At 40.7% G+C, this 17,218-nt stretch overlaps 1 protein-coding gene across 1 annotated transcript in view; it reads left to right on the top strand.

Moving 5' to 3' along the window:
* The first annotated feature begins 1,788 nt into the window (after positions 1 to 1,788).
* The window catches only part of cntn1b (contactin 1b), a 20,191-nt gene continuing 4,761 nt past the window's right edge, over positions 1,789 to 17,218 (top strand). The window contains exons 1-20 of the mRNA XM_020599621.1: positions 1,789 to 1,889; positions 4,523 to 4,598; positions 4,716 to 4,751; positions 6,344 to 6,470; positions 7,382 to 7,560; positions 7,757 to 7,852; positions 8,064 to 8,276; positions 8,365 to 8,464; positions 8,620 to 8,804; positions 11,310 to 11,434; positions 11,575 to 11,692; positions 11,844 to 11,994; positions 12,179 to 12,306; positions 12,787 to 12,959; positions 13,151 to 13,274; positions 13,500 to 13,667; positions 13,779 to 13,928; positions 14,026 to 14,096; positions 14,225 to 14,477; positions 14,567 to 14,688. Of these exons, the coding sequence (XP_020455277.1) occupies positions 4,544 to 4,598; positions 4,716 to 4,751; positions 6,344 to 6,470; positions 7,382 to 7,560; positions 7,757 to 7,852; positions 8,064 to 8,276; positions 8,365 to 8,464; positions 8,620 to 8,804; positions 11,310 to 11,434; positions 11,575 to 11,692; positions 11,844 to 11,994; positions 12,179 to 12,306; positions 12,787 to 12,959; positions 13,151 to 13,274; positions 13,500 to 13,667; positions 13,779 to 13,928; positions 14,026 to 14,096; positions 14,225 to 14,477; positions 14,567 to 14,688 (2,574 nt within the window). The 5' untranslated portion in view covers positions 1,789 to 1,889; positions 4,523 to 4,543. The remainder of the gene's footprint in view (positions 1,890 to 4,522; positions 4,599 to 4,715; positions 4,752 to 6,343; positions 6,471 to 7,381; positions 7,561 to 7,756; positions 7,853 to 8,063; positions 8,277 to 8,364; positions 8,465 to 8,619; positions 8,805 to 11,309; positions 11,435 to 11,574; positions 11,693 to 11,843; positions 11,995 to 12,178; positions 12,307 to 12,786; positions 12,960 to 13,150; positions 13,275 to 13,499; positions 13,668 to 13,778; positions 13,929 to 14,025; positions 14,097 to 14,224; positions 14,478 to 14,566; positions 14,689 to 17,218) is intronic.

Raw genomic sequence — 17,218 nt, 5'->3', positions numbered from 1 at the left:
GTGTTGCAGGTGGGGCCCACATAAGTGAGAAATCAGTGTGTACCTGTTATCTTCCTAAGGTGGGCAGACACAATAAAAAGAAGGTCTGCTGCTAGGATGAATAATACAGATGACTGATCTTTGGAGAATCAAGTGGATTTAAATAACACAGGACAGAAAGAGACTATGCTAAGTCAGGAAAAAATATAAAAGGAATGCTTTGAAAAAGGCAGCAAAGCATGACAACATCCAAGGTAAACAGTAAAACAAATTGAACCTTTGTGGGTTTGGCTGTAATGTACTGTATAATCAAGTACTGACCAAGTGTTTCTTCCTCAGGATCACAGATAATGTTTCAGTATGACCGACATCTAGGTTTATTGTTCCACTACTTATTCTGGCAGCAGTAGTACCTGGATAATTATGGTTACAAATGATTTTGTAGCACTTGTATGCATTTATGAAGTGTTCCTTAATAAATACATGCTTTAGACTTTACAGGGTCACAAAGAGCATTAACAAATGGTTAATTAAAGTTAGTGACACATTTTATAGAGCATTAATAAATGTGTAATTATGAGTAAGTAATGCTTACAGTATACAACAGGGATGGGAAGGTCAGGTCTTCAAGAGCTACCGCTGTGCATGCTTTCCAACGATCCATGCCCTATCCAATGCAGAATACCTGGATCATGTGTATACAGTCAATCAGAAGCTGGAAGCTACCATCTCAGATGAAGGTGGAGCTAGGACAGACAAAGTGAATTTGTAGGTTGGAGGATGGACAAGTAAGTGGACAATTATTACTCTTAAATGAACATTAACACAGCCTTCTCCTAATGAAACTGCTAAGCTGTGAACTTCATGAAATGCATGTTAGTATCTTTATCGACTGTTTACTAGTGTTAATTACCAAGAGACATTTAAGTTATTTATCCAATGCAGAATACCTGGATCATGTGTATACAGTCAATCAGAAGCTGGAAGCTACCATCTCAGATGAAGGTGGAGCTAGGACAGACAAAGTGAATTTGTAGGTTGGAGGATGGACAAGTAAGTGGACAATTATTACTCTTAAATGAACATTAACACAGCCTTCTCCTAATGAAACTGCTAAGCTGTGAACTTCATGAAATGCATGTTAGTATCTTTATCGACTATTTACTAGCGTTAATTACCAAGAGACATTTAAGTTATTTAATGTTTATTATTGTATTATTTAACTTATAGTTAATGCTTATTACTGTATCAAATAATTTTTGCAGTGTCATTAAATAATGTATGAGTTAATATTTTAATTAACATGAAAAACATTAGTAAATGATTAAATGCATTAGTTCATGCTTATTACTGCATTAAGTACTGTTATTTAATGTATCCTTATTGTACAGTGTTACCATAATATTCTTAAAATTAGTGGCTGTGGCTCAGGAGGTAGAGCGGGTCGTTTCCTAACCGGAGGATCTTGAGCAAGACACTGCACCCCCAGTTGCTCCCGATTATGTCACCGGTGTGTGAGTGCTTGGGAGTGCGAATGGGTGAATGGCCGAATAATGTGAAAGCGCTTTGAGTGTGCTGTAAAAGCATAGAAAGGCGCTATACAAGTATAAGACCATTTAAAATTAGTCCGTTGTCCTCTCTAGAGTTTAAGAACCAGCCATAAAGACTTCTTTTTCTTTATGTGGAACGCGAGCACAATGCTGCTGCGCATTCTTCTTATCCTCTCCTCTCTCATGAACCAATCGCAGCCGCATCCTCACTGCCTCCCAGACGTGCTACTCACCCATTTCCCACCAATAGAAAGTTCCGCTGAACGGGACGCTCCGGCTTTGTGGGCATTGGGATGATGCGGTTCGGGTCCGGGTGTGCCGTACAAATAGCGTGCTGAAATTTCCCATTGTGACTCAAAGGTAAGAATAACAATTACACACGAGAGTGTTTGCATTGACCTGGGTGGCTCTTATGTCTGGACTTTGCGAGAATACAACGGGAAACGTGTTTAGCCCTATAGAGCAGAAATGGACCGGCACATGAGTACCGCAATGCAGAGCAGTGAACTGCCGGTGCCGCTCAGTCGTCACTGGGCTGCGGTGATGTAAGGGGCTGCGCAGTTACTTTTACAGACTGGTGGTCATTGAAGGATTGCGACAAACTCGGCGCTGTCCTGCGGCCGTGCGGTTTTAGTCATGGATAGCGCATGATAAAAGACAGTGTGTTTGCAGGGAGGGGACTCAAGGTGAAAATGTCAGATATGCATCAAGGGCGCAGAGAGCTGCTGTATGCACCATGGCATATATTTGGTTTAGAACTGTTAGTTATGGGCAGGAGGGCACCTCCTTTAATAGTGAAACACTGTTTAGAGATCATACTCGGTACTGCCATTAGATCAGCAACGGAGTCTAAATTGTTCAACTAAATTATTAGAAAGAAAGATGATTAAATTCTCTAAAATATATTGGATTTTGACAAAGTTAAAGATTTCAAAATAGATTCCCCTTCTATCATTTGAATTTGGGCTTAAAGATCAAATTCAGTGTGCTTCATGATTTTCTAGGATTGCCCCCCACCCCATTCATCATTATTGTTTTTTCTTTGTTTTCTGGGTTATAAGAGAAAAATGCAAAATTTATTGGTGACCAAGATGTCACAAGCATTTAGCAAACAGATGTAGCTGCAAGCTAGTTAGAGAAAAGGATTAATCCTCCCATTACATGAAAAGCATTTGGTCTGATTTAATTTTGTCTTTATGTTGCCATATTTATATTTATTTAAGCTGTTACAGTGGAGAATAGCACACTCACTCAAACCAATCAATCTTCAATCAATCCACCACTAATCGGGTAAACTCAAAAATAATGTCAGGATACCCTTTTGCTGAATTTAAAAATGATGTTTTTCTGCAGCTATAAAACCATAGCAAGCATGGTTATTCATGTGGTCTCTAAAACACAGGGCTTAATACATGTGCTGTTGACCCAAATTTCACTGGTTTGTCTAAAGAGGATCTGTTATGGGATTACTGCCAGGGGAAGCACATGAAAGCACATACAGATGAGTTTATGAGAATTAGTGGTGGAACAGATTGCTGCAACAATCATCTATAAAGCAAACACTATACATAAAATGTGCCATAGAAGCTTGTATGTTAAAGTAGATGTTTTGTTTGTTTGCATGATTTGAATTTGACTTGTGATTCAGACACCCATCCATTTTCAGGATCTTGCAGATGCACATTAGGCCTCAGTTTTCCTTGTTCTGCTCTATCTCAAAGACAAATGGTTTAAAGAAATAGCACGTGGGATAGATGGAGCCAGCCAATTGTTAGTATACAGTTAATAGTGTGCTAGTGTTGAGTCATTAGTGCACGAGGAGTCAGTGCTGCGATCTCTACAGGCGGATATGCTGCATATTCAGTGTATGCCTCTGCTCTCTCACTCTGTTTCAAGAACGATGAAAGAAACATTACTTCCGAGGCACATGGGAGGTTCCTGTCTGGCTTCTTACATCCAGAATGACTCAGTAAAAAACGCTGAGACTGTCTGGCTGCTGCTAACTGTAGGACATACTTGCTGGTCAAGGGTGCTTCTGTAGATGTCCACAATGTTTACCTCAACAGTGTCTTTTGTTTGTTTAAGTTTATACTAGATAGTGAAATCATATTTTTGGACATTATTGCACATCAAAACATTTTTAAGGGAAGCTGTTTTCCTGGTTTCCTCTAGAATTACTGTTCCTGAACACATCTCTATGCCCTGTGACATTGTAGTAGGATTATTATCACATGTAGCCTGAGGTTTGTTGTGCTTTTTTGGCACAATGGAGTAAATATAAATACATGTAAAGCGCCTCAATAACAGAATTAACCTAGAGAAAACTCTGGTCTAGATTTTTGCTTTATATTACAATTCCCAAGCAAAGCTCTACCTTGCATATTTTTACTCTGTAGTCATTTTATGAACTGATAACTATAATTAGTTCATACCACTTTGCGTAGTTTTAGGCATCTGGTGCAGTAAAATATCATATCAATGATGATGAAACAATATCAGTCATAGCTGCATGTAGTTAGGCTGTGTACCAGGGTCTGCTGCACAGCATGATCTGTCTACATGCTGCAGAGCTATCTGGTGTTTTGTTTTTGATAGTCCTAGTGTTTCAGTCTGTCATTGTGCACACATGCTGTACACTACAGGCTTGTGTGTCTATGCAGATGTATGTCCTTGTGAATGTGGGCACTCTCTTTGCACACTATTTGCAGTCTTCTGCTAAGTTACTCATATCATGAATCATTGATATGCACAGGGAGGATTCTAGCTGGTTCTGCACTCACTGTTTCTGATGTGGAAGGTCATGCACAGTCATCAGCTTGCTGTGGCCACAGTGAGGGTTCATGTTAAGCAAAATAATTGCTTCTGATATTATAAAAATGATTCTGTTCAGACTAAAACTTTTTCTTTTCTCTTAGCCCTCACCAGTTCATGCCCTGGTCATTGCCTTTTTGTTTGTGTCCCTCTCTCCATCTACCTAACTTGTGCAACTGCAGTGAGTTGGTCTGTTGACCACCATGGCTATCACCGCTTTACTGCTACTGGCCCTTTCCTCCTCCATCTCCTTCACAGGTGAGAGGCAGTGATGCCAGTCTAACACCTACAGGTACTCCCTAAAATTGATAACAAGAACAGCTATAAAACTGCTGTGCTATTTTGAGCTGAAATGGCCATGTTTTGCTTTTCTAGTGGCGGTCCTGTTTGGGGAGCCGCGAATATTTGGAGGTGAGTTCAGTTTCTCAGAATTGGAAATGCAAGGCATGCTGCATATACAGTCATGTGAAAAAATTAGGACACCCTTTGAAAGCATGTGTATTTTGTAGCATGTTTTAATATATGGTTATTTAATCTCAATTTTAACAATACAGAGAGATTAAAGTAATACAACTAAACAAGTAAAACTGAAGAAAAGTCTTTTCAAGATCTTCTGTAAATGTAATTCTACAAAAATGCCTATTCTAACTGAGGAAAAAGATAGCACACCCTCTTGGCAGACTGGCCTTGAGCTGTTGGCTACATCTTGTGGAGAAAAGTGTGTACTGTAAGGAACTACTTTATGAAATTCATTTTATAGGATTGACAAGTTTAAGGCATCTGCTGCCATATTGCTTCAGTCACAGCAAAATGACAAAATCATTTTGGTTGGAACATGTTTAATGTTGCAAAAAGGCTCATGCCATGTTATAAGGTGCAGTAGCTTATGCCAATTTAAACTTCCTCAGTTCAAGTGCAAACTCAGCAAAATGCCAATCAAAGTGCTTTAAGAATCCATTTGTGGTCTAATCAGTCTCTCAAAAGAGGGAAGTTTGGACCATTTGTTTTAAGTGCTTTTTAAAGCTTAAACACAACAAATCACTAACTTCTACAGTCTACTACTCAGAAGAACATAGTTTGAACTTCTTTCCATAGGCTCCTACAGAGCACCATGTAGTTGCAAACAAACACTAAAAGCAAGACAACGTATACCACGTAAAGAGACCTGTACCTGCACTCCAGAGATCTAGAGAGGTAATAAATTACAGTACCTCTAATTCTTCAATGTCTCAATATCACAGAAAGGTATTGCCATGAACTAAAGCAACAGTGCACATTTAAAACCATTTGATATTACATTGTACGTAATGGTAATCTAACCACGGAAATGGAGTCAGGAGTGCCACCTCATGTGTCTACATGTTTTTCTTTCCTTCGAATGCTTTTGCGATGCATTGTGATGATTAACCAGTCTTTGATTATTAAGTTGAAGAAGCCAATTGTTGGATGGAGTTGGATGACTGATGTCCTGCCTTGGGAGACCTTGGGGTTGGCAGAGTAGCACAACATTCATTTGTTCCTCTGGGCCTTCTGGGCAGACTTGGTAATCTTACCAGTGGTGGAGACCTTCTTCTCCACACCCTTAATCACACCGACAGCCACAGTCTGACGCATGTCACGCACCGCAAAACGACCTGCAAGATGAGGAGAAAATATGTCCATTGTAGATAAAATAGACTAATACTTGCATAGCATTTTCTGTGTGCTGAAGCATACTCAGTGTTTTAACACTGTTCACCAATTTGCTCACACAAGCAAGAATAGGCATTTTTGTAGAATTACATTTACAGAAGATCTTGAAAAGACTTTTCTTCAGTTTTACTTGTTTAGTTGTTTTACTTTAGTCTCTCTGTATTGTTAAAATTGAGATTAAATAACCATATATTAAAACATGTTACAAAATACACATGCTTTCAAAGGGTGTCCTAATTTTTTCACATGACTCAAGATGTTTTATGGTGATTGAATATTAATATGTAATCTAATGGTGTTAAATTTGGCAGAGGATGCAACTGGTTATGGTCCCATCTTTGAGGAGGAGCCAGTGGATGTGATTTATACTGAGGACTTACCTGATGGGAGAATCTCCATGAACTGCAGGGCACGGGCAAACCCACCAGCTTCATACAGGTCACAGACCCTTGAAAAGTGATTTTCCTAAAAGGGAAATGTTATTACCTCTGCCAAGGAGGTTATGTTTATGGTTCCATCTGTGTTTGTGTGTGTTGGTTAGCAGGATCATCAGCATACTTGGTACAGACATTGGTGGGGACCAACCCTAAAAGTGATTAGAAAAAAAGGTCAAAGGTCTAGGTCACAAAAGAACATCACAAAAATCCCTATCTTTAACATGGGGCAAAATCTGAAAAATTCATATCTCCATCAAAAGTTATAATCATTTAAAATTTAATGCAAATACGTAGGGTGGCAATACCTATCACCAAACCAGATTTCATCCAGATCTGATCCAGATTCTGGATCTGATGGGCATTTAAATTTAACATTGAAAACCCCATTTAATGCATATTTTTGGCCATAGCTTGGCCTACAATGAAAATAGAACCCTGAAAAATTCAGGTAAGATGCACAATATACAGTCATAAGAAAAAGTAATGGCACAGTTTGCAATTTCCTGGTTTTCTGCATAAGTTGGTCAAAATATGTGATCTGATCTTCACCAAAGTCACAAATATGACAAATATTTCTAAGATGATAAAACACAAACGGTCATGATCTTTTATGTCTTTATTGAATACACTCATTAAACATACAAACTGATGGTGGAAAAAGTAATGGTTGAATTGTTTGCCTATCATACCCTAAAAGATAATCTGGATCAAGGATTTTAGGACACATTTTGTATTGTTGCGGATCTCATTTTTCATAAGAGACCCACTTGCGTTAGCGACTGTTGCGCGTTGGTAGAGGTACATGCAGTCTGAGTACTCTTGTATTATATTATATAGCACTATAGAATGGATACCACAAGTACCTTAAGAAGTAAGACATGTGTTGGTCATATTTTATTTTTTTACTGCTAGATGGCGACGGGATAACTGGGAAATCAAGCTGATGGAGCAGCCAGATGAACACTACAGCTTGGTTGGGGGCAACCTGGTTATCACCAACCCCAAGAAAAAACACACTGGGACGTATATCTGTGTGGCCAAGAACATCTACGGCACCGTCATCAGCAAGGAGGCCAGGTTCAAGTTTGGATGTGAGCATATAAACCCTGTGGCTAATTGTAAACTTTTGGCTCTACCTCTTTGGAGTTTGGCTGTGTTAAATCCAAATTCATCCTCCTTAAAGATCAAAACTCTGTTGTTTAATGTTTTTGCTGCAGTTTTAAATTTGTGTATGCGTCAACATTATTTTTCCAGTTTGTCCTTTATATTAATTATCCTCATCTGTAGATTTGGAGCCATTTCCTGATGAGGAGCGAGAGCCAGTGTATGCCAAAGAAGGACAGGGAGCGTTTCTGCTGTGTGTCCCTCCAAAAGCCTGGCCTCGTATGTACAAGTTTTCATGCTAGCTCAATTTTTTCTTTGCAAGCCCCATACCTGAAACTGGGTTTTATCTACCAACACCAGTCCACATTGGTAATGCTGCTGCTAAAGACTATCTGTGCACATCAGCAGCAGCAGTTTTGTACATGCCCACAAATATCATACATTTTTTTCTTCTTTGGAATAGAACCACATGGTTTTTCTTCCCTTTCAGAGGCGGTGACCTACCGCTGGATTTACAACGAGCTCCCAGTTTTCCTTCACACAGATCGGCGTCGCTTTGTCTCCCAGAGAACAGGGAACCTGTACATCTCCAAGGTGGAAGCTCAGGATGCAGGAAACTACTCCTGTTATGTTTCCAGTCCCATCATTGGGCAGAGCGTCTGGTCAAAGTTTATCTCCCTCATCCCTTTACCCCCTGATGATGGTTGGTAGATAGTAGCTGTACTGCAGCCAAACAAGAAAACTTCCAAACCTCTTTTATTTTGGATGTAATTTACTTTTTTTTGCCTTAGGTGAGGAGAGGAGGTACCCAGCAAACATTGCTGTGAAGTTCCCAGACACTACAGCCATGCTGGCCTCTAATATTACATTGGAGTGCTTTGCTTTGGGAAAGTAAGTCATTAATTTTGTCATTTAGGAATAAAGGAAGTGCAAGGGTTTGTGAAATGTGTGCTTTCACATAGAGCAGATGCTGAATTATCTGATAGTAAGTAAGATAGTAATCTGTGCATTTGCTTGTTCATGTAAGCTTTTCTATGTCTGTTCAGTCCCATTCCTCATATTGTTTGGAGAAAGGTGGATGCCACAGACCTGCCTGCAAATCATGAAATCAGTGAATCAGGAGCTGTGCTTCATTTGTACAACGTACAGTATGAAGATGTGGGTGCATATGAGTGTGAAGCCATCAACACTAAAGGGAAGGACTGGCACAAGGCCTGGCTCTACGTGGAGTGTAAGTAAAGTTACTGGACGTGTACTTGAACAAGTACAGGGATGTAGCATAGCGGTGTATATTTCTTACAAAAAATCTGCTACTAGTCATGGCCAAAAATATTGGCACCCCTGCATTTCTGTCATATAACACACCACTTCTTTAGAAAACTGTTGCAGTTGCAAATTCTTTGGTATTCTCATGTTTAGTTCTTTTGTTTTCATTGGAAGAACACAAACAAGCAGAGAGAAATAACTAAATCTGATACATTCCACACAGAACTCCAAAACTGGACTGGACAGAATTACTGAGACTTTTTCAAAATCATGAAAAATAGTTGAAATGAAACACACCTGTAGCAATGAACAGGTGCTGGCAATATAGAAATCACACTTGCAACCAGTTAAAATGGAGAAAAGTTGACTCAACCTTTGTTTTGTGTTCCTCAAACTGAGCATGGAGAAAAAAAAAAAAGAAAAGCAAAGAATTGTCTGAGGTTTTGAGAGGCACAATAGTGGAAAAGCCTGAACAATCCCAAGACTCCAAGTCCATCTCCAGAGATTTTGCTGTTCCTGTGTCCACTGTGTGCAACATTGTCAAGAAGTTTACAGTCCATGACACTGTAGCTAAACTGTGTGGACATGGATGAAAGATAAAAATAGATGACAGATTGCAATGGTGGATAAAGAACCTTGATAGGACTTCAGCCAGCATTGTTACAAACACTGGCACCCCACAGGGATGTGTCCTCAGTCCCATCCTCTACACCCAGTCTGGTGTCTTGGTGCAAGGACAATAATCTCAGCCTCAACATGGACAAGACGAAGGAGATGATAGTGGACATGAGGAAGGACAGGAGATCTCATCGGCCGCTGTTCATCCGGGGACTCGAAGTGGAGAGGGTGAGCAGCTTCAAATACCTGGGCGTCCACATCAGTGAGGACCTCACCTGGACACTTAACACCACACAGCTGGCATCACCGTCTGGTATGGCAGCACTACTGCTATGGACCGCAAGTGCCTGCAGAGAGTGGTAAAGACTGTGGAGAAGATCACCAGGACTCTACTACCCTCTCTGCAGAGCATTTACTACCACAGGGTGCGTAGGAAAGCTGCCTCCATCCTCAAAGATCCCACCCACCCCCAGCATGGACTGTTCACTTCTCTGCCCTCTGGCTGGAGGTTCAGAAGTGCGAAATGCAGGACCACTAGACTGAAAAACTCTTTCTTTCCCTCTGTCATCAGACTCCTAAACAGCTGAGGAGTTTATTACCAGGAAATACGTGATGTACTGTTTACATTCTCAGTTTGCACATGTATAATTGCACAATGACTGTTGACTGCTGCAAATACTGCTCCCATGCAGCATGCATTCTGTTATATTCTTATTAAAAAAATTTTATATTGCTGCATCTGTTGCTGCTTAAAGTGCCTTAGAGTTTGTGTTATTTATCTACTTTATATTTCATTTGTATTTTGTGGCATTCTTGTGGACGGCAAAGTAAGAATTTCATTGTATAGGGAAACACGTTTCCTAACTGTGCATATGACAAAATAAACACTTTGACTTTGAACTTGATCAACCTCCAAACAAATTCAAGCTGACCTGCAGGCACAGCATGCAACAGTGTCAGCTCGCACTGTCTCCATTTGAATGACAAGGGACACTCTGGCAGGAGACCCAGGGGGACCCCACTACTGACACAGAGGCAAAAAACCAGATTGAAGTTTGCCAAAATTTACCTGAGGAAGCCACAGTCCTTCTGGGAGAACACAGAGCTTTTTGGTTGAGCACATCATTCTGTTTTCAGAAAACGAAATAAGGCCTTCAAAGAAAAGAACATGGTCCCTACAGTCAAACACGGTGGAGGTTCACTGATGTTTTGGGGTTGCTTTGCTGCTTCAGGCACTGGATGTCTTGACTATGTGTATGGCATTATGAAATCTGAAGACTACCATCGAATTCTGGAGCACCAAGTAGGGCCAAGTGTCAGAAAGTTGGGTCTCTGTCAGAGGTCATGGCAGGACAATGACCCAAAGCAGACTCCAAAAAGCACCCAGAAATGGTCTCAGACAAGGTGCTGGAGAGTTCTGAAGTGGCAAGCAATGAGTCCAGATCTAAATTCCATAGATCACCTGTGGAGAGAGCTCAAAACAGCAGCTGAGAGAAGGAACCCTTCAAATCTGAGAGAACTGGAGCAGTTTGCAAAAGAAGAGTGGTTCAAAATTCCAGTAGAGAAGGTGTAGGAAACCCACTACTGGTTACAGGAAGTGATTTGAAGTTATTTTGTCCAATGGGTGTGCTACCAAATATTACACTGAGGGTATCAATAATTCTGTCCAGTCCAGTTTTGGACTGGAGAAATGCAGGGGATCCAATATTTTTGCATGTGAAAATAATTTTTGCAGGGCAAAAGTAGGTCTTTTGTCCCCCTTGTATCCTAAGGATGGGGCAGTAATACAGCAAGTGGGATTTTTTTAGCCTATACATTACAGAGTAATGAATAAAATTATGTTTTTTCTCAGCTGCCCCAGAGTGGGCTGAGACTATCAACAATACTCAGATCGACATCGGCTCAGAGCACACCATGCGCTGTGTGGCATCAGGAAAACCTTTCCCTTTCATCCGCTGGTACAAAGATGGATACATGGTGAAAATACTTTTTGTGCACTGCCATTACAAACATTTTGGGTACTTGAGGTATTGGCTCAGTTTTTGTTCTGTGTACAAATTGAAATTATATTTAAGCTATAAGTGAACATCTGGATTGTGTGTGTTTGTATATTACAGTATGGAAAGGGTGAGTTGAAGTTTTCAAGTCTAACCTTTGATGACTCAGGGATGTACCAGTGTATTGCCGAGAACTTCTGGGGCATCAAATACGCCAATGCTGAGCTGCAAGTTATTGGTGAGTCCCCTCAAAAGATGAATGATACTTGCATTGACTTGTCAGATACTAGAAAGCAAAATAGGGATTTCAAAGATGTCAAGGTCTGAAGGATTTCTGCTGCTACACTAATTAAATAGTTCCTAAACACAAGACTGTTATCTCCCTCCAGCCTGTGCTCCAACATTCGAATTCAACCCTGTGAAGAAGCAACTTCTTGGAGCTAAAGATGGCCGCGTGGTGATCGAGTGTAAACCCCGAGCTGCTCCTAGACCTCGCTTCACCTGGACAAAGGACAAAGAACTGCTGTTCAACACATCACGGTCAGTACAAGCCATAACAAAAGAGACCAGACGCAGTGACGGTGCAACAAGTAGTTTTTTGTATAGTGATAAAACTCAGTGCTAATTTCTTAAAAATCAGTATTAAACAGTGTAACACTTGATGTCCCCTGATATGCATTAACCTTCCACTGAGCTTAGCTTTGTTAACTGTGTTCATTTTAAGCATTTCCATCATGTTTGATGGGACTCTGGAGATTCTCAATGCCACAAAGAACGATGAGGGCGTCTACACCTGCTTTGCTGAGAATGACAGGGGAAAAGCCAACAGCTCTGGCTATCTCACCATTACAGGTATATGAGCATTTGTATATACTGCATTTCTGTGTATCTGTGTACACATTTAATTGTAGTAAAGTGTTGTATAGTGGGAGAGCGTTAGATGTAGGCCATTTGGCTGATGCTGATATTGCTAAATAACAGTTGGACACTTGTAATGGACACATTCAGAATCAGAATCAGCTTTATTGGCCACGTGTGCTGGACACAAGAAATTTGACTCTGGTACAGTGGCTCTCAATGTGCACGTATATAGCCCCATGCAAGGCAACAGCAAGGGGCAAGTAGACAATATACCAACATAAGGCTGTGTAGTATAACAAAATAAATTGTATAAACAAGCAACAAACAATGCAAAATAAACAGTATAAACAGGCAGTAAACAATGCAGACAAAGGAATGTACATTGGGAGACGAGATAAAAATAGAATAAAAATCGAGTACTTGAAAATAAAAATAGAGACCTGTAATAGTTGTGTCTATTGTTTTTTTTAGAGGCTACCAGCATCATGGTGGCTCCTGAAGACACTGAGGTGAAGGTTGGTGATGAGGTTATTCTGAGTTGCTCTGCTTCATACGACCCCATGCTGGACATCACCTTCATCTGGGCCATAGACTTCAGAGTCATTGACTTTGACACTGAGTGGCCACACTACGAACGTGTTATGGTAATGCTTCATCCCAGTCTCACTTGTCATAGCTTTCTCACAGTTGGTCACTTGACAGTCCTATTGGTATTGCCAGCTAATATAGGATTTCTAAATTTTATGTTTTCTGACTACATCAACAGCTCTGTCTGTGGCTCTCAGTTATCCTTCTTCCCTTTTTTTTTCTTCTCCTTTTGCTTCCTGTTGGTCAGAATGAAGACGGCAGAGGTGACCTAAGAATAAAGAATGTCCAGATTTGGCATGAAGGGCACTACACCTGCACGGCGCAGACCGTGGTGGACAGCGACACCGCTTATGCTGACCTCAAAGTTGTAGGTCAGTCCCAGCATGCTTTGCCTGACCACAGAATTTATGTTGTTGTTATGGAAAGCAAATAAGTAAAACTGAAGAATAAGCAGAGGAAACCAAAAATGCAGTATTAAAAGTGATAATTATTATTTGTGTTAAAAACTGCTGTTTTTGCTATCATTACTTGATTTCTTGAGTACATACACCATTCAATCCCATTTCTCTAACATGAATATTTCCTCCCTGATCCAGGTGTTCCTGGTCCTCCTGGTGTGATCCGGGTGGAAGAGATTGGGGACACGTGGGTAAAGCTGTTGTGGACTAAAGGATCGGAGCATAACAGCCCCATTCTCTACTACACCATTCAGACCAGGCACTACTGGGCTCTGAATGAAGATGACTGGAGGAATGCCAGCACGTGTGAGTACTCACTCCGCAGCTGAGATTTTTCCTGTCCCAGAAAATTAAACTGAACATTTAGCACTTTTAACTGCTGTGGGCTGACTTGGACGCTCTTTGTTTCTCCCTCAGCTCCAACCTTTCTTGATGGCAGTGTGGAAAGGGCAGAGGTGACTGACCTGTACCCTTGGATGGTGTATCAGTTCAGGATTATTGCCACCAATGAGTATGGCTCCGGAGAGGCCAGCATCCCCTCCCTCAAGATCAAAACCTGGGATGCTTGTAAGAAGAGAATACCAATACTCCGTTTGACATACATTATCTTTTAGTCAAGAAAGGTTTTGGGGAAAAACTGATAGAGGACCCTTTTTCTTCTCAGCTCCAGTAGTAGCTCCCACTGATGTGGCAGGTTATGGAGGAAGAAATGGTGAGATTGTCATCACATGGACAGTAAGCAAGCCCTCAGTTAATGTCACACTCTGTTAAGATTCTGACTTTACCAAAAATACTTGAACACATCTTTACATTAACAAAATGTTTTTTCCTTTCTTTCTTCACTTTGCACTCACAACCCATAGCCTGTGCAGCCCTGGTATTTCTATGGCAAGAATTTTGGCTATATTGTGGCATTCAAGCCTTATGATGCTTACGACTGGTGGTATGAGTCCATTTCTGACCCCGAGACAAGGCGTTATGTTCACAGAGACTCCTACTTCATCCCCAATGAGGAAGATTTCCAGGTGCGGGAGTTTCAGGTGAAGATCAAAACATTTAATGTGAAAGGAGACGGACCCTACAGCGTCACGAAGATCATCTACTACCCACGAGATGGTGAGCACTCTGGGAAAATAAAGGGTGCAGTGTTGACCCTAGAGTAGTTGACCACCTTTTTTTCTCATCCATTTCTTTGACTTCTCCAGTCCCTACAGAGCCTCCAACAGATGTCTACGCAAGGCCAGTGTCATCAACTGAAGCTGTGGTGTGGTGGCTGCCAGTGGTTGACACTGGAACAGGCCTGCAGCAGTACATTGAGGGATACCAGGTATAAAGCTTTACAATGTCTATACACCAACCAACCATTTCAATCTGAAAAACTTTATACATACCATATAAGCAACACATGTTCTTTATATTTAAGCATAAATATACTGTGTCAGTTCTATTGTTAACATTAACCCTAATACCCTACCCCTAATACCTAGCCTTCCCAACTTGCCACTCATAGGCCTACAGAGCAATGTCTTTTTGTCTGAAAGAGAATGCAAAACAGCAGCAGGACTGACAAACTAAATAAAAAATAAGCCAGGTGCCTTAATGATGGTGGGAGTGTGTTGGTTTAAAATCAGGTTAGGGCCATGCAAAGTGGGATTATTTTTATTCCCTGACAAATCAGTGCTAACTTGGCAGAGAGCTATGCCATTTCTCACACCCAAGAGGGACAGTAGATAGTTAATTCAAATAGCAAACTCAGGAATAATGCCTTCATGGTTTGGCACAACTTTTAACTCCTGTTGTCATAAGTCTCAAAACCAGAACCCTAACCACACCCCCAGCCCATCAACCTTATGGGAACAATATTTTGTACAACACAAATTGAAAAATGTATAAAAACCAATTAATTAAAAGCAAATTAATAAATTAAATGTTTCATTTTCCTAATCTTGATCAAATTAAAACAAATGCATGGTAAGACTGAGCCAAAACCACAATGTTATAAGTAACAAAAATTTATAGAGACTAAAAAATACTTGATTTCAACATTATTCCATTTAAACAAATTATATGATTTCCTAAGTTTAAAATACAGAGTGTAAAGAAAGCCAAATGACACATAAATTAGATATTCCATGATTCAGATTCTTGTCTAAAAAGTCTCAAATTGTAAAAATCCGTAATTCCTCGCAAGTAGTTAACATAAGACAGAATGTTCAAACCTAGACATGATTCAATCAGTTAAAACAAAATCTTACCATAAACATTTTAAAAGTTTAAAAGACAAAATATTTCAAAACTTCATTCATTCAAATGCAATAGAATCTGTACAAGGATGGAGGATTTTGTAGAAGCTACTGGGATTTTATTTAGAGCACTTAGGCAAAGAGGGAATTGTAGACAATTTCCAAGCAACTCTCTACAAACCTTTCTGAAAACTAAGGAACATAAGGATATGAACAAAATATTTCTGTTTACTTTGACTTATTTGTGACTTAGTGTGCAACTTAAATAACTAAGACCAATTTCAAGACCAATCTTTGAGAATACGCAATACCTACAGAAATAAAGAGTAATTTGGGTTTATAGGAGGATCTACAGTTTGCAGGATTATTGAACTGGGAGTAAATTAACTGAACACAGTCCAACACCACCAAAAACTGCTTGTCCAGAATTGTTGCCTTAACATTAACTTTTATTCTTTAGCCTTTAAAAACACATGGAAGTTAGAGAACACAGATATTTTGGCATAACTGCCTTCTTCAGTGTAGTCATCTTACACAGCAACTCAGGCACTTCTACCCACCTGGTGTGATCAGTGCAGGTGAAACTTATAACACTAATTAGTGCTGCTGCCTCGTCACTGCAAACAGGAAACATCCATCCATCCATCCATCCATCCATCCATCCATCCATCCATCATCTATATAAGCTTATCCTGAAGAGGGTCACAGGGGGCTGGAGCCAATCCCAGCTAACATTGAGCAAGACAAGGGGTACCCCCTGGGCAGCTCATTAGTCTGTGACAGGGCTGACACTTAGAAACAGACAGATACAGTACACATACACACACTTACTCCTATGGGCATTTTAGTCACCAGTCAACCTGAGCTGCATGTCTTTGGACTGTGGGAGGAAGCCGGAGTACCCGGAGAGAACCCATGCAGGCACAGGGACAACAAGCACAGTCCACACCGAAAGGCCTCAGGGCTCGAATCCGGAACTTTCTTGCTGTGAGGTGTTGGATCTGTGCTGGGGGCCAACCACAGTTGGTGTCCGTCCGAGTGACTGGAAGAACAGTTCAAAACATGTCCATTTGGGAAAGTGACTTGCAGCCCATCAGCGCTACAATGCACCGTAGCTCCACACTTCACAAGAATGTCTCTCCCCATTAGGTTGACTGGACAGTTCACAGAGGCCAAGTATTTATGTTCAAAACATTGGCCGGCCACTTGGAGATTTGCATGTGATTGACTTAAGTTCTGTTCTTATCTGTTCCAATGTCCTCGAGGGTTCTGAAGCTGCAGAACACTGCGTCCAGTGATACCACGTGTCTCCTTTTCCCTCTAGTTTCACAGCATGTGATGTTCTCTCTGTCACTCGGTACGGGCCTGTCCACCGAGGTTCTGACCACTTCCTTTTGATAACAATATTATCAGTCTATTTTCCTGTAACCCCTAACAAAAATGTAGACCGTATTAATTACATACACTATAACATGCAGAGGTTGGCCAATTTGACTCGTGACGCAGTGGAGGGCCTGTCTGAACAAACCTCTGCCACATCATTAATGACAGTACAAAACAGAATAGCGACTGACTTCTTATTGGCAGATAGAGGAGGTGTGTGTGCTATGTTTG

Source organism: Monopterus albus, unplaced genomic scaffold, assembly GCF_001952655.1.
Source record: "Monopterus albus unplaced genomic scaffold, M_albus_1.0 scaffold41.1, whole genome shotgun sequence".
In the NCBI taxonomy this organism is placed as follows: Eukaryota; Metazoa; Chordata; class Actinopteri; order Synbranchiformes; family Synbranchidae; genus Monopterus; species Monopterus albus.
Note: the sequence above shows the minus strand (reverse complement) of the source record. Positions and strands in the feature narration are given on the sequence as shown.